Source organism: Bos taurus, chromosome 11, assembly GCF_002263795.3.
Source record: "Bos taurus isolate L1 Dominette 01449 registration number 42190680 breed Hereford chromosome 11, ARS-UCD2.0, whole genome shotgun sequence".
In the NCBI taxonomy this organism is placed as follows: Eukaryota; Metazoa; Chordata; class Mammalia; order Artiodactyla; family Bovidae; genus Bos; species Bos taurus.
Genome location: NC_037338.1, coordinates 71927318 through 71941614, shown reverse-complemented (window position 1 = coordinate 71941614; position 14297 = coordinate 71927318). Strand labels below are relative to the sequence as shown.

At 39.8% G+C, this 14297-nt stretch overlaps 2 protein-coding genes across 4 annotated transcripts in view; one reads left to right on the top strand and one right to left on the bottom strand.

Annotated features, from left to right (window-relative positions):
• Positions 1-821: 821 nt before the first annotated feature.
• Positions 822-9211, top strand: MRPL33 (mitochondrial ribosomal protein L33). Its single transcript, NM_001113308.1, has 4 exons — positions 822-843; positions 1714-1732; positions 3369-3475; positions 8912-9211. The coding sequence occupies exons 1-4, from the start codon at positions 822-824 to the stop codon at positions 8959-8961; spliced, it is 198 nt and encodes a 65-aa protein (NP_001106779.1). The 3' UTR covers positions 8962-9211.
• Positions 9212-10743: 1532 nt separating this feature from the next.
• The window catches only part of RBKS (ribokinase), a 94953-nt gene continuing 91399 nt past the window's right edge, over positions 10744-14297 (bottom strand). Inside the window, exon 8 of one of the 3 annotated variants that reach the window (NM_001191271.1) lies at positions 10744-11039. In NM_001191271.1, the coding sequence (NP_001178200.1) occupies positions 10866-11039 (174 nt within the window). In that variant the 3' untranslated portion in view covers positions 10744-10865. The remainder of the gene's footprint in view (positions 11040-14297) is intronic. The other 2 variants (XM_059891182.1, XM_059891180.1) reach the window with 2 other exon arrangements.

Here is a 14297-nt window from a genome sequence, read left to right as displayed (position 1 = left end):
CTGATTATTAGCTGGGAAATGAGGTTTTGGCTGAAGTACCTGGTGTTGCAGGACTTGCAGGTTTCCTGCAGAGAGATGAAGATTGGAAGATGGCAAAGTGGTTAGGTCCCAATGCTAGTGGGAAAGGCATGAGTCTTTGCAGTCAGACAAACTCTGGGTTCAAATTCTGACTTTGCCATTCACTAGTTTTGTGACATTAAGCAAATTATGTGACTGCTCTCAATCTCAGTTATTTGCCCCCTATTGCCAGGTAGGTGCTTAGATACAGCAGTTAAGATTCCCAGGGCCCAGCCCTCCTAGAAATCCAACACATAATCAAGGAATAGGGATATTCAGGTGGAGTTCTTAATTCTGGAGAGACTGAGAGTAGATCTTAACCAGATGGAGATGGAGTTGGGCTGGAGGAGGAAAACGAAGGCAACAATTTAAGGAAATAGTGCAGAAGCCTGATAGTCTGGAATGGGTGAGGAACATGGAGTTCCTGTGGCTTTAATGTAGTCGACTGCGATTATTTAGTGAAATATGTATGGAAAACATCTAACTTTGACCCAGAAGTAGGAGTTAGGGTCTGGGGCACGAACCCCTAGCGATAACAAAGGTCCTCTCCAAAAATAAAAAGGACTCCACACTCCAGCACCACATAAGAGACACCTGGACTGTAGAGGCCACAGAAAAGAGGCGGTCTCACCTGAGGTTTACGTAGGGGGCGTGGCTGTGGAGAACTTCCGGACTCCTTTTCCGGAACAGGCCTGTGCCCCGGAAGCAGTTGTTTGTTGCTGGACCTTTGGGCCCGTTACCGAGTCTTCAGGGGTACTGTCGCCATGTTCCTGTCGGCGGTTACGTGTAAGTGGGGCTGGAGGCGGCGGCGGGGCTTGCAGCGCGGGCGGGAGGTGGTGACAGGTGGGCCTTGGGACATTGCAGGGTGGAGTGCGCACGCCGGTGGGGAAGCTGCCGCTGCGACATCCCAGGCCTTCAGGACTACAGCACCCGGCATGCCCCGCGGCATGCTCCCTGTGGGGCGAGTGGGTCTTGGGGGTCTTCGGCGCAGATTTTGGGTCCGTTGCGGCTCATTCGGACGGTAGAGTCTGGCCGGCAGAAATGGGGCTCTCCCTCGCCCTCTGTAGCGGTGTGTCAGCAGAATCGCTGGACGTTCTGAGAAAACTTCAGAATATTTAGTTCACTCATTTCGAGTTCGCAAGGTGAGAAACAGTAATTGATCCTAGGTGGTACAGCGGGCTGGGAGAGAAGCCCACTGCCTCCCAAGACAGTGTTCTTTGGTGCACCAGGCTGACTTCCCGGATGGATTTAATTTCCTTTCTCCACCTGATGTGATGGTTGTTGAATTTGCATAGGTTAATTTACCAGACAAGAGGCTTGTTCTAGTGCAAATATTTGCACCTTAGAAGAGGAGCAAATGGAGCAGATCTTTGGGAAGATTTAGAAGGTAGTCAGTTCAGCTGAAAAGAGATTGTGTAGAGCATTCCATCCAGAATTGTGGTGGTCCGATTGGATTTTTAAAAAGCATCTATAAAATCCTAACGGGAACCCCCAAAGCTCGGGAGTAGTTACTTGAGTGACAATTTATGACATATTTCATGACTTAAATATTTTTATTATAATCTTAAAATTTGAGCTTTATTTGAATTTTGCATAAGCAAGATAATAAATTGTTTTTTTTCCTTTTCTATCCGACTTTCCCTGCCTATGAAAAAGTTGCCAAGAGCAAGTCAAAGTAAGTAGAAGTTTTTCTTTTTTTTTTTTTAAAGCTTGTTTATGTTAGATTCATTATTTCAGCTACTCTCAATGAATCCTTACGTTAAATTAAGCATTTGGCTTCAATTTTCTAAAGTCTGATTTGAGAATTACACTCGATGAATTGTTTTGGCCCTATGAACTGTTTACTAAAATATTTTCCCTCCCTCCCAACTGATCTATTTAAGTGAGCTTTCAGTTAATTTACTTAAAAGTTGCTTTTGCTGTCTTGTTCCTAAAGAAATCATCAGGGTCCCCATGTTCTTTGGACTACTACTGCAGTTCTGTTTCCTCAAATTGAGGACCAGGGGCCATTTGTCTGGAGCTCACTACAGGAATATAACAAAAAAAGCTGTGACTTGACTATCCACAGAGCCAGTGTTGAGTTTTGTAATCTTTTGCATTCATGGTACAAGCATTTCAAAAATAGCAAAGGCTAAAGATTCCATGCTGTACCAGGGAGACTATTAATACCAAACTGGTATTTCAAAAATAAAATTTGTAGACAATAACTGAAGTAAGATGTTCTGTGGTAAAAATAGAAAAATTCTAAAGCAGGCAGCATTTGTTTATAACCCAAGACATATAATAAATCCTTAAAGCTAGATTAAAGTTAATGGAAAACATGTATGCTTATATTCTTCCCTCAATATCTTTTATTGCTTTATATAGCTTTTCACACAATCCAGTTAGCTTGCTTTCCTTCTTCACATTCTGTGGGAATCGCCTGTGTCTTCAGTTTCTTTAGAGGTGTGCCCTGCGTCTCATGTTCTTTGTGTCCTTCTGGTGCCATGTGTCATATGTCTTGCCTTACAGACCTTGTGTACACAACGCGCCTTCCATACTGTTGGTGTTACGTCTCCAGGGTGCAGATGTAGACTTAGAGGGCCTTGCGTATTGTGCTTGCCATAGCGCAAGTACTTAATATTGTATCACTCTAATGCATGAAGCACTATGCTGAACACTCAAAGGGATGTAAAGGTGTATAATATATTTTAGGTGCTTCAAATTCTTTTTGGAATTAGATGAGAAATCAAATAGCATGATCTACATAGGAAGATAAGACACCTGAAAAAGTAACAAACAGTATGAGGTATTAAAAGGTCCAATGGGACAAAACATGAACTTTCTGCTTTGGATGATTGTAACTTAAACTATGAAAGGGAGCAACAAGGTTTTACACATTGTCAGTGTGAAAATTCCAGTCCCTTTATTCTGTAACTTCCTGATTTCACTCTCACTGCTCATACGTGAAAGATAAAGCTCTTCCGAGACAATTTTCTTCCTGACTGGCCTGCTAGGGTCACCAGTACTTGTGTATTTTCCTTGTCCTGATTTCTCCTCCTGAAATGTGGGGGTCTGAGTCTATTCCCACAATGCAGTTTGATTAGTCTTCTTGCTTTGGTTAGGTCATTTCCAAGTCACTCTGTGTAATGGAACAAATATTGGGAATCAGAACCATTCTAAGATATAGACTGTCTTAAAACTGAACTTAAGGTTTAATTGATGTCCCCACAAGTAATACTACTTGTATAGTGTTCTTAGAATGTGGCATCCCCCTACGACTGATTTTAGTCTATTTCCTTAGCTTGTAACAGCTTGCTTTTAAATCTTAGAACAATTCTGGTGAAAATGGTGAGCCAAGCTGGAACAGGTTTTTCCTTCAACACTAAGAGAAGCCGACTATGGGAGAAACTGACTCTACTGCATTACGATCCAGTAGGTAAGATTCCAGAAAAGTTGCTCCATAATAAATTCAAATGCTTTCAAGGCCTGTTGCCCTTTTCAGATGATGTTGAACAAAGGCAGTTTTGTGACCCCTTTGTCACTAGAGCATTCATTCCTAGTGTATATTGAAAGTTACTTTGGTGCTAGTTACTGTCCAAGGTGCTGGGATATTCATGCACATAAGATAGACTCACTGCCTTCAGTCTTGATGATCAAAGCCTGGTTTTGGAAGGGAGAGGAAGGAAGACGACAAATGCTCAGTGCTATGCGAGAAAAAAGCAGGATGCTGAGATACAGGATAGAGTTGCAAGGAGGTAGATCCCATCTTCATTCTTTAGGTAGGATAGTTCAGGGAATGTCTCTCCGGTAAGAGATAGTTAACTGAAGATTTGAAGGGGAAAAACCAGATATGTAAATAGAATAGGCGATACTGTTCGGTAAACAGAAAGAGAAGTGTGTCAAGGTTGAGTTGAATTCTAAGACACTTGGTTGGTGTTTAGAGTTGGAATTGGTGCTAGAATCTTATTTCTTCAAATTAATCCATTACATAATGAAATATAGGCAGTTAACGTCATAATCCCTGAGGGAGTAAATGGCAATCCACTCCAGTATTGTTGCCTGGAGAATCCCATGGACAGAGGACCTTGGCAGGCTTCGTCCATGGTGTCGCAGAGTCGGACATGACTGAAGTGTCTTATCATGCATGCAGCATCATAATCAGTTATTTCGTTAACTAAGAACAAGGCCTGATAGACTCACTTCTGGCCAAGATGGAGCAATGGGACTGAATTTACCTTCCCTCCTGAAACAACAACCACAGAAGGACAATATAGGCAACAGAAGGCAGTGACCCTTGAGAGAAAGGAAACAAGTGCTTGTGAATAACCAGACAAAACGGAAGATTCTGTCTTCTTTGTTTACCTGCCTTCAGTCTTCAGATACATGAATGCGTCACGACACAAGCACCCGTACTCTCCAGGCAATCTGAACCCCATTTTACAGATGATGAGCTTGATGCCAAGGATTTTAGTTAAGGACACGTAACTAAAATATGTGACAGAATAAAGGTTTGAATTTAGGACTGTCTGATTCCAAAACCTAGGCCCTTAGTCACTTTACATATGAATCTCTTATTGAGAGAGGAGGCTAAAACTTGCTCACTAGTGTGTGACCTCTGGTTGGGCACCAGTACGAATCTGCCTGACAGCCATCTTAATAGCTGCTTTCAGAGTTTGTAAAGAAGATCTTACAAACTGTTCATTATGCTGAATTCATCAAAATAAAAAATAATATCACCTTCAAAAAAATCGGGGCTGTACCAGTGTAAGGAGGCATTCAAAAAGGGCTCTGAGAGGGATTTCCCTGGTGGTCCAGAGGTTAAGACTGTGCTTCCACTGCAGGAGTGAAAGTGAAAGTGAGAGTTGCTAAGTCCTGTCCGACTCTGCAACCCCATGGACTGTACAGTCCATGGAATTAGCCTTTCCCTTCTTCAGGGGATCTTCTCAACCAGGGATCGAACACAGGTCTCCCTCATTGCAGGCGGATTCTTTACCAGTTGAGCCACCAGGGAAACCCAAGAGTACTGGAGTGGGTAGCATGGGTTTAATTCCTAGTTGGGGAACTAAGATCCTGCATGCCATGTGGCCAAAAAAAAATTGTTATGAATTCCATTCTTTAACAGAAATAAAATTTCCTGCTGTTTTTATGATGTGAAACTTTCTGGTCATTCTTTAATAAAATGGGAATTCTAGGTTTATCCCTGATGATTAGCAGTCTGAATTTCAGGATATATATCTCAAATGATGGAAAATTATTAGAATGATAAGGTATAGGTCTTAGTCTGGGTTGATATAACGAAATACCACAAACTAAATGACTTATAAACAGCACAGTTTTATTTCTCACAGTTCTGGGACCTGGAAAGCCCAATATCAAGGTGCCAGCATGGTGACTTTCTGGTGAGGGCCCTCGTCCTGGTTTATAGGAGGGGGTTCTTGCTGTGTTCTCACATGGTGGAGGGGTAGGCAACTTCTGTGGGGTATCTTTTATGAGGATTCATCCCATTCACGAAGGCTCCACCCTTGTGACCAAGGCACCTCCTCAAGGCCCCACCTCCTAATGCCATCATCTTTGTGGGTTAGGATTTCAACATAAATTTGGGGGAACACAAACTTTCAGACCATAGCAATATGATATTAGATTGATGTGGTGGTTCTCTTTCTGATTTCTTTGTATCAGCTGGTGAAAACCTAAAGTGACGAACTTTACAATAGAGTGGTTTTCTACCATTTTAGCTCCTTTAGAGCTTTTTTAGGAACTTGTACAATGTTAATAAATGTTGATTGAATAACCTTCTCTGAGATTTTAAGCGTGAAAATGTACTGGAATTTTCAGTCATAGTATGGAAATATTAGGAACTTTCTGTCAGATTGATTTTACATTTTGAGGTCAGGAAAGGATACAACCATAAACAGTTCCAACCATGAGCTGAAAGTGGAAGAAAATATTCATATCTATATTTCAGACAGACGATTAGAGCTTTTCTGAGAAGGGATCATTGGAACCTTGACAACACAACTTTGTCTCTTCTGAAGAAAATGTTCTGGGATAGCTGACTGCTTGGCATTCTGCCCACCTACCGAATGCCCTGTGGGCTTGCATGATGTTTGCCTTGCGGCCTGCCCCATTGCCCAGGGTACCAAATAGCTTGGCAGTTGTCCTAGCATGTTTTACTGCAGTGAGAAAATGGTTTAAGGGTTTAGTTTAAGGGTAATGTTTTGCTTGTCTGCTTTACAAAGAAAATCAGGCAAGTAAACATAGAAAAATTCCCAATTATTTGAGGACTTCATGGTATATACTCTATGGCTAGAACCAGCCTATGTCTTTTCAAACTCCTTTTCCTCATATGAATCTATATGCAAATTTCCCAGGAGGAAGGATTAAAGGCTGAGGCATAAGTGTATTAAACTCTGTTAAATATATGAAGGTTTATTATAAAGAAAATGAAAACTTGTCAGTTTTAATTCCTTGGATGACTAAACAAGACAATATTGACTTTAATTGAAGCAGAATAGATTTAGGTTAGATGTAGGGCAAGAACTTGACAGATTCATTCTTCTATGAATTAAGCAGCGAATATTTTGACAGAAAATTAATTTATTGTTTATGACTGAGGATAGCAGCGTGTCATCTGGACTCAGCTAACACATAGTGAGTGAGTGCTCTCTGGCAGCCCTGTGAGGGAGATGGAGTTAGCCCTCTCATGGGGAATAAAACTGAAGGAAGAGTATTTTGAGAAATTTTCCCAAGAACTTACAGTGGATAAATGGTGGCGGCAAGGCTTGAACCCAGTCTTTCTGATTCCAGGCCCCCTATTTTTTCTATTACATGGAGCCAGTCTAGTTTATTTTTTTCCTTTTTTAATCAGGACCTTCCCCTGCGATCAGCACTGTTGTTCTTATCTCCTGCCACCATTTGTCTAAACTAGATGCTCTTCCCTGTTAGTTCATCCAAATGCTGCTGCTGCTTGAGAACCTAAACTTGACCCTCCTTGTGAGATGTTTGCCTCACCATTCCAGTCCCTTTTAGTCTTTAGGTTTCTGTGGGGCTTACTGGATGTTCATACAGGTACCTCATGGTATATTGGTACTAAATCAGGGACTCTTCTTACACTTTCATAAATCCCACATGGCCTAGCACAGTTATGTGGACTTAAATATTTATTCTTTGAATTAAGGGAATGAACGCAGCAAGTATATCAAATTTTCATGAATAGTCTTCATCAGTTATTCCTATCCGGGGTCACTTAAATAATCTCCTGACCAGTTATCCATGAGACAAGTTCTTTTTTTAATCCATTTTTTAGTTTCATGTAGAAAAACATGGCGAAGAAGGCAATGGCACCCCACTCCAGTACTCTTGCCTGGAAAATCCCATGGACGGAGGAGCCTGTTAGGCTGCAGTCCATGGGGTCGTGAAGAGTCGGACACGACTGCACGACTTCCCTTTCACTTTTCACTTTCATGCATTGGAGAAGGAAATGGCAACCCACTCCAGTGTTCTTGCCTGGAGAATCCCAGGGATGGGGGAGCCTGGTGGGCTGCCGTCTGTGGGGTCGCACAAAGTCTGACACGACTGAAGCGACTTAGCAGCAGCAGCAGAAAAACATGGAAATATTTTTTGCAGTGAATAACAATGGGAAATTGTTTGGGTTCTTTGCTACTGTCTTACAATGCTTTGTAGTCTTCCTTGGAATTTGAAGGAGCACTGGTCCTACTTGTTTAATACTAGATCTTTTGAAATATATTTAAAATATTCCTATGTACAAAGTAATAAAATACATTATTAATTTTGTAGATAAGTTTCTGTTGACTGGTTAATGGTTATTAATTTTAGCTGCCATCAGAATCATCCTAAGAGTTTAAAAAAATACAGACTTCCAGTCCCACTCTAGTTCTACAGAAATAGAATTAGGGTAGAGATGGAGGTAAAAGTAGGAATGTATTTAAATAAGCTCCCTAGCTAACTGTTGATAATAGTTTGGGGATCTCACATGCAGGGTATCCATATTAATTATAGAAGAATAACAAAAAACAAAGCTAAAATTTCTTTGTGTGGTAGGGACAAGTGAGTTGCTGTCATGTCATACATAGTCTTTGGAGTTCCTGGCTCTTCCTTGGTGCACTGTTCTTGTTTTTTTGCAAAGAAAAATTTAGGTAGGGTGGTTTTGTGTGTGTGTGTGTGAGAAAGAGAGAGAGAGATGTGTGATGTTAGTGGAATGCTATATAGGGCATTACAGGAACTATCAAAACCTTATTGCCTAGTATCTGGTCTCTAATCTTTCATCCCGGCAGTGAGCGCTTTTGTTTGGTGTGTTTCAGAGCACTATACTCTGTTACGATATTCATAATAATAAGATTTGGGTTATAATAGTAAATCTGTACTTGGATATATGAAACCATTTCTGGAAAGTACAAGGTTTAATGTATATTTACTCTTCAGCCAGACTTCCTTTTCTTCTGTGGTCTGCTCAGTTTTTACCACTCTTTTTCTGGAGTCCAGCTTTTTTCTACAATCTCTCCTTGCTTTACCTCATACAAGAGTGGGCATTAGCTGAGTGAAAAAATTTTTTTGCCTGTAATTTTCTTTTTTTAATTTGAATGTTTCACATTGGTTATATGTGACTTTGTGGGGTATCAGGGTTGCCACTGGTTGGCTGGTGGGCCTTCCCTGTTTTCCTTACCATTTTCTGCAGTCCTCTCTGGTCTCTGGGATCAGTGAACTGAGTTTGCAAGTCAGCTCCATCCACATGACAAAGGAAAGTAAAAGAAGAGAAAGGAGAGGGCTCATGGTCTGATGTGTATTTTTATTAAAAAATGCTGATGATAAACTTTTTAGTTTTCTGCTACAATCCTTTTTTCTCCTCCTACAGTGAAAAAAAAAGTCCTCTTTGTGGAACAGAAAAAAATACGCTCCCTCTAAACAATGGATTGAAAATGAATTTGATTTATAAATGAGAAGATCGAGGGTGGGATACTGATTCAGAAATCTGCAGCGTGTAATAAAAGAAGAGGAAATGGCATGGAATCACTGCCTCCTGTGATTTGAAGGCCATTGTGAAGGAAAACAATGCAGTGAAAACAAGTTCTTCATATTAGGACATATACCATTGCATCACATTTATTTATCTTTCTGGATATTTTTATAGCCCTTAATAAAATATATTAAAATAGCCTGTGCTATTGTCTTTTAGTGATGTTTTCCCCCACTATTTGAAATTTAAAAACTACAGTACTAAAAAATAACCATTGTTTCATATAAGAAAAGAAAATTTTCCATAGTGAGATTTGTGCAAGAGTTTCCAGTCTGCCCTCACTTGTACTTCATAGAAAAGGCAGGGTCATGGTCCAGAGAGATCTTGAAAGAACTCCTGTGCGATAACACAGATGGCAGAGGTGAGCAGGAGTGAAAGGAGGAAGCCAGCCTGTTAACACAGAAGAAACCAAGAGAACTTCTGTTTTTGATCTGTGCTTATATAATTAGAAAAATGCCATTGGTCCACACACTCAAACTCAGGTCACCAAAGCAGTATCTAGGATTTTCTAGGAACGGTTTGGACTACTAGAATTTTTTTTTTTTTAATAAGAGGTGCTGTAGTGTATTTCCATAAAGCTAATGGCTCAGCTCTTGGGGCAGTGGTACTACACAGCCAACCAGCTTGGAAATTCCACTGATTATCCCTAATGTACAGGTAAGAACTCCTGCCCTCCCTAGATCTGTTATGCTTTCCCACCCAAGCTGTTGTTTACCACAAGTTTTCAAAATTGCCCATTTCTCTCCCTGTCAAATTTCTCGTTGAAGATAAGGATCAGCTCATATTTTGAGCTCTGCTGGTATGTATCCCAAAGCATTTAAAGCATTTATAGGGGAGAAGGATGGAGTGTCCACCATGACCACAAGCATTAAGAAACCAGTGCTGTTCCTGAGTAACAGGTGTTCCCTCCCTGTGGCCCAGTCTTGTCTCCTGAGGAAATGTGAGAGCGCCTCTCTGGAAATGGAATTAGACAGTTGTTGAGTCTTAGAGGCTTGTGGCATTACAGTCAGCTCTTTTTCTGGCATCTTTTGTTAAAGCTCTAATTGAAAGCAATAATAGGTGAGATCTTGGCTATTTTTAGATTGAAACTCTACATTGTGGTATTGGGTTACAAGAAAAATACTTCACTTGATTCTACCTAAACCCAGTGTAAAGGGTCTGTGACATGCATGAATCACTAAAAAAAAAAAAAAAAACAACTTAAAATCTGGCTTAGCAAATGACTTGTCTATTTAGAACATAGGCTAAAAGTGGCCCACAGGTGGTGTTTACAATTTTAAAAAACTCAGTTGCTGATACTTAAATGTTGAAAGATTTCAATAAACATCTAAACTTCTGGCTTCTCTTGCAGAACCAGAAGCTCTGACAACACTCAAGGCAAAGCTGAACATCAGCTGCCCTTCTTAGGAACTACTTGTGTGACCCAAGTCATACCCCTCTTTCCCTTATTTAACATTCTCTGCTCTGATTCTAGACACTGTTGCTTGCAAATTCTGCTCTTTGGTGTACATAACGGTATTCATGATGTGTTGGCAGTAGAGTTTGCTGGTTCCTGAATGGCGGGGTTGTTTGTACAGGTCTTTGTTGTAGTATCCTTAATTCTGTCTAGTTGACTTTTGCATGAAAAGCAAATCATTATAAAGAAATAATTGAAGGCTTGAGGATGACTTGGTAAATGAACATAATATTTGCAAAGACAGGAGGTGACATTTTATAGTAAGCTGCTAATTAACAGTGCTCATCCTTAAGTACATTTTATTTCCAGGTATATTTGCTTTGGAGTTAATAGCAATCAAAACAGATCAAGGGGCAGGTCTTTTTTGTATGGATAAGATGACTGTGTTCCTGTGACCTGGACACTGACCGCTGCGATGAAATTAGATCTCTTGAGCATTTCTTCCAAGGATAGATGTGAGTAGTAAGCCAGGTAGAAGGCCAAAGCTCCCACAAAACTGTCACCAGCACCCTGTAATTCAAAGCACATTTGTAGAGATAAGCATATAGTCATTTGTTGCCCAATCTGTGTTTTCAAAATATTTAAGTATACTTTTAACTTTAGTTTTAGGTTTACAGAAGGGTACAAGGATAGTAGAGATTTCACATAGCACACATCCAATTCTGTAAACATCTAACTTCACTAGGGTACGTTTGCCACCACTAATGAAATAACAGTGTTACAGTATTAACTAAACTCCGTTCTTCATTCTGGCTTCCCCGATGGCTCAGTGGGTAAAGAACTGCCTGAAATGCAGGCGATAGAAGAGATGTGGGTTTGATCCTTGGATGGGGAAGATCCCCTGGAGGAGGAAATGTTCATCTTCTCCAATCCTTGCCTGAAAAAATCCCACAGACGGAGGAGCCTGGTGGGCTACAGCCCAAAGGGTCGTAAAGAGTCAGACACGACTGAGTGAATACACACACACACCCATACTTCATTTGGATTTCATTAGTTTTGCTTAGTGTCTTTTTTCTGTTCCAAGATCTCATCCAGGATACCTAAATTACATTTCATTGTCATATTTCCTGAAAGTCCTATAGCTTGTGACAGTTTCTTAGACATTCTTTGTTTTTGATGACCTTGATAGTTTTGAGGACAGGTTGAGTACTTTGTAGAAAGTACCTCCATTGGGATTTGTGTCTGTTTTTCTCAAGATTAGACTGTGTTTATGGTTGTAGGGAGGAAGACCACAGAGGTGAAGTGTCATTCTCATCAGAGCATAACGAGGGTACATACTGTCAACATGACTTACCACTGATGTTGATCATGATCGCTTGGCTAAGGTAGTCTTTGTCAGCTGTCTCCACTCTAAAGTTACTCTGGTCCCTCTTATCACACTATGTTCTTTGGAAGCACATCACTAAGTGTAATCCACACTTAAGGGGTGGGGAGCTATGCTCTACCTTCTTGGGGGTTGAGTATCTCCATAAATTATTTGGAATTCTTCTCTATGGAAGATATGTTTCTTTTCCCTCATCTATTTATTTAACTCTTTATTTATATGAGTATGAATCAGGGATATTTATTTCATTCCTTGGGCTATAATCCAACACTACACTATTTTGTTGCTCAAGTTGTTCCAGCTTTGACCATTGGGAGTTCTTTCATCTGGCACTTGTGTTCTTCTGATAAACTCTCATCATTTTGTTTTTTGAGTGCTTTCCTTATTTTCTGACATTATAAGATGCTCCAAGCTCATTTTGTATATTCTCTGCTCTAGAGCTCGAATTAGCTGTTTCTCCATTAAAAATTCATCAAGGAAGTGGTGAGAGGCATTCAGATGTTATTTTCAAACTAAATGTAGGGACATATAAGGCTTATTCCATTTTTCCTGAATTTCCAAAGGCCTGCATTGGTGAAGGCCTTTGGAAACAAAAACCACCAAAGAAAGTCTGTTGACCTCGCCTTCAGATTGGGCAATACTTAGTCATGTGTTCATCCAACAAATGTGTTTAAAATAAATCTGATGACACAATTTCACTTGAAAAATCACTCTGGTATTTAACGGCTTTCAGGGTCATTGTCCAGTTTTCCCCAGTTTGTTGCTTCCTTAATCCCAAGGGCTTTCATAACAAATCTTGAGGCTCTACTCGAGCCTTTACAAAGAGCCTTGGTATGCAGTACTTTTTCAGTTGCAGTTTAAGTATTTAATGAGCTATGTGCCTAGCACAGTGATGGGTATTTGAAAAACAGTAAAATCCATTGTGGATTAAAGGCTAATGTGGCAGTACTTTACACATACTGTTGAACTACAAGGAAGGGTTTGAGGAAAGCCTGCTTAAGGGGAGTCCTTATGAAATGGGACAGATTTATAGGGAGAAGGAAGGCCTTAGAACAAAGATATAGGAGGCGGAAGGAACTGGGTGAGCTCATGAGACAGCGAATGGCTTTAAGGAGAATGACATTTCCCCTTGTTTATACAGATAAGCCGTCAATATTAAACTTGCCAAGGAGTCATAGTAACACAGGTGTGAATTCAACACTTTCCTTCCTCCCATAATGTTTTCTGAGTACCGAAAATATGTCAAGCACTATGCTAGGTGCCTTAAAATTGTTTATTAGTGTTTCCTGATGGAAACAATGGAAAAAGAGACAGACATGCCCTCCCTTAGTTTGGAGCACAGCAGTGCGACAATAGACAGGTCTGAAAGCAGAGAAATCATGAGCTAGGTTGAGGGTGTATTATGAAAACATGGGAAATACTACAATATATGAAGAGTTATGGCAAACACCCCCCCCCTTTTCTTTTTTTTTGGCAAACTTAAGATTTCACGTTCTCATTCCTCCTTATATTGTACACAAAGTTAAACTCCTGGTAGGTTAAAGGCTTGAATGTAAAAAAATAAAACTAACATAATATGAAAATTTAAATGAATATTTGAATAATTCCAAGTAAGGAAACCATAAGCAAGTCACTAAACCCCAAAACCATAATGAAAAAAAGAATAGATTTAATTTATAAAAATTAAAAAAAATATATGTCCAAAGACACTGTAAATAAAGTTAAATGAGGGACTTCCCTGGTTGTTCAGTGGTTAAGACTCTGTGCTTCCTCTGCAGAGGGCCCAGGTTCAAGCCCTGGTAGGGGAACCAAGAACCCACATGCTGTGTTGCTCAGGCAAAAAAAAAAAAAAAAGCCAAACGAAAAAGTACAAATTTGGTGAAAATTCTTTTAGTATATATGACATATTCCTAATATTCAAAGAACACCTTCAAATTGCTGGGAAAAAGACAAATCCACGATAAAAATGGACAAAAGATACAGGTTTGAAACTTCAGAAAAGGAAAAGTAAATTGCCAATAAGCAAACAAGAAAAGTTGCCACATTATCAGCTATTAAAGAAATTCAAATCAATATTTTTTACCCATCAGACTGATAAAAGAATAAGATTGATAGCAAAAGCAGCAAGATGAAGATAGAGAGGACAATGATATTCTCATATAATACATTTGTTGGTAGGAATGGAAAAGAGCAATACAGTATTTGTTAAAAAATGTGTATGTCTTTTGACTCGATGGTCTTGCTTCTGGAAATCTACAAAACTGAAAGCTCTTACATATTGGGATATATGCCCAAAGATGTTGACTGCAGCATTGTTTCTAAAGACAAAATACTAGAAATAATGTGATTTTCTATCAAATAGGAGAATGGATGAATAAACTTATACTTTTGTATTATGGAAAAAATATGCAGCTGTTAATAAGGAAAGGTTAGCAGTATATGTA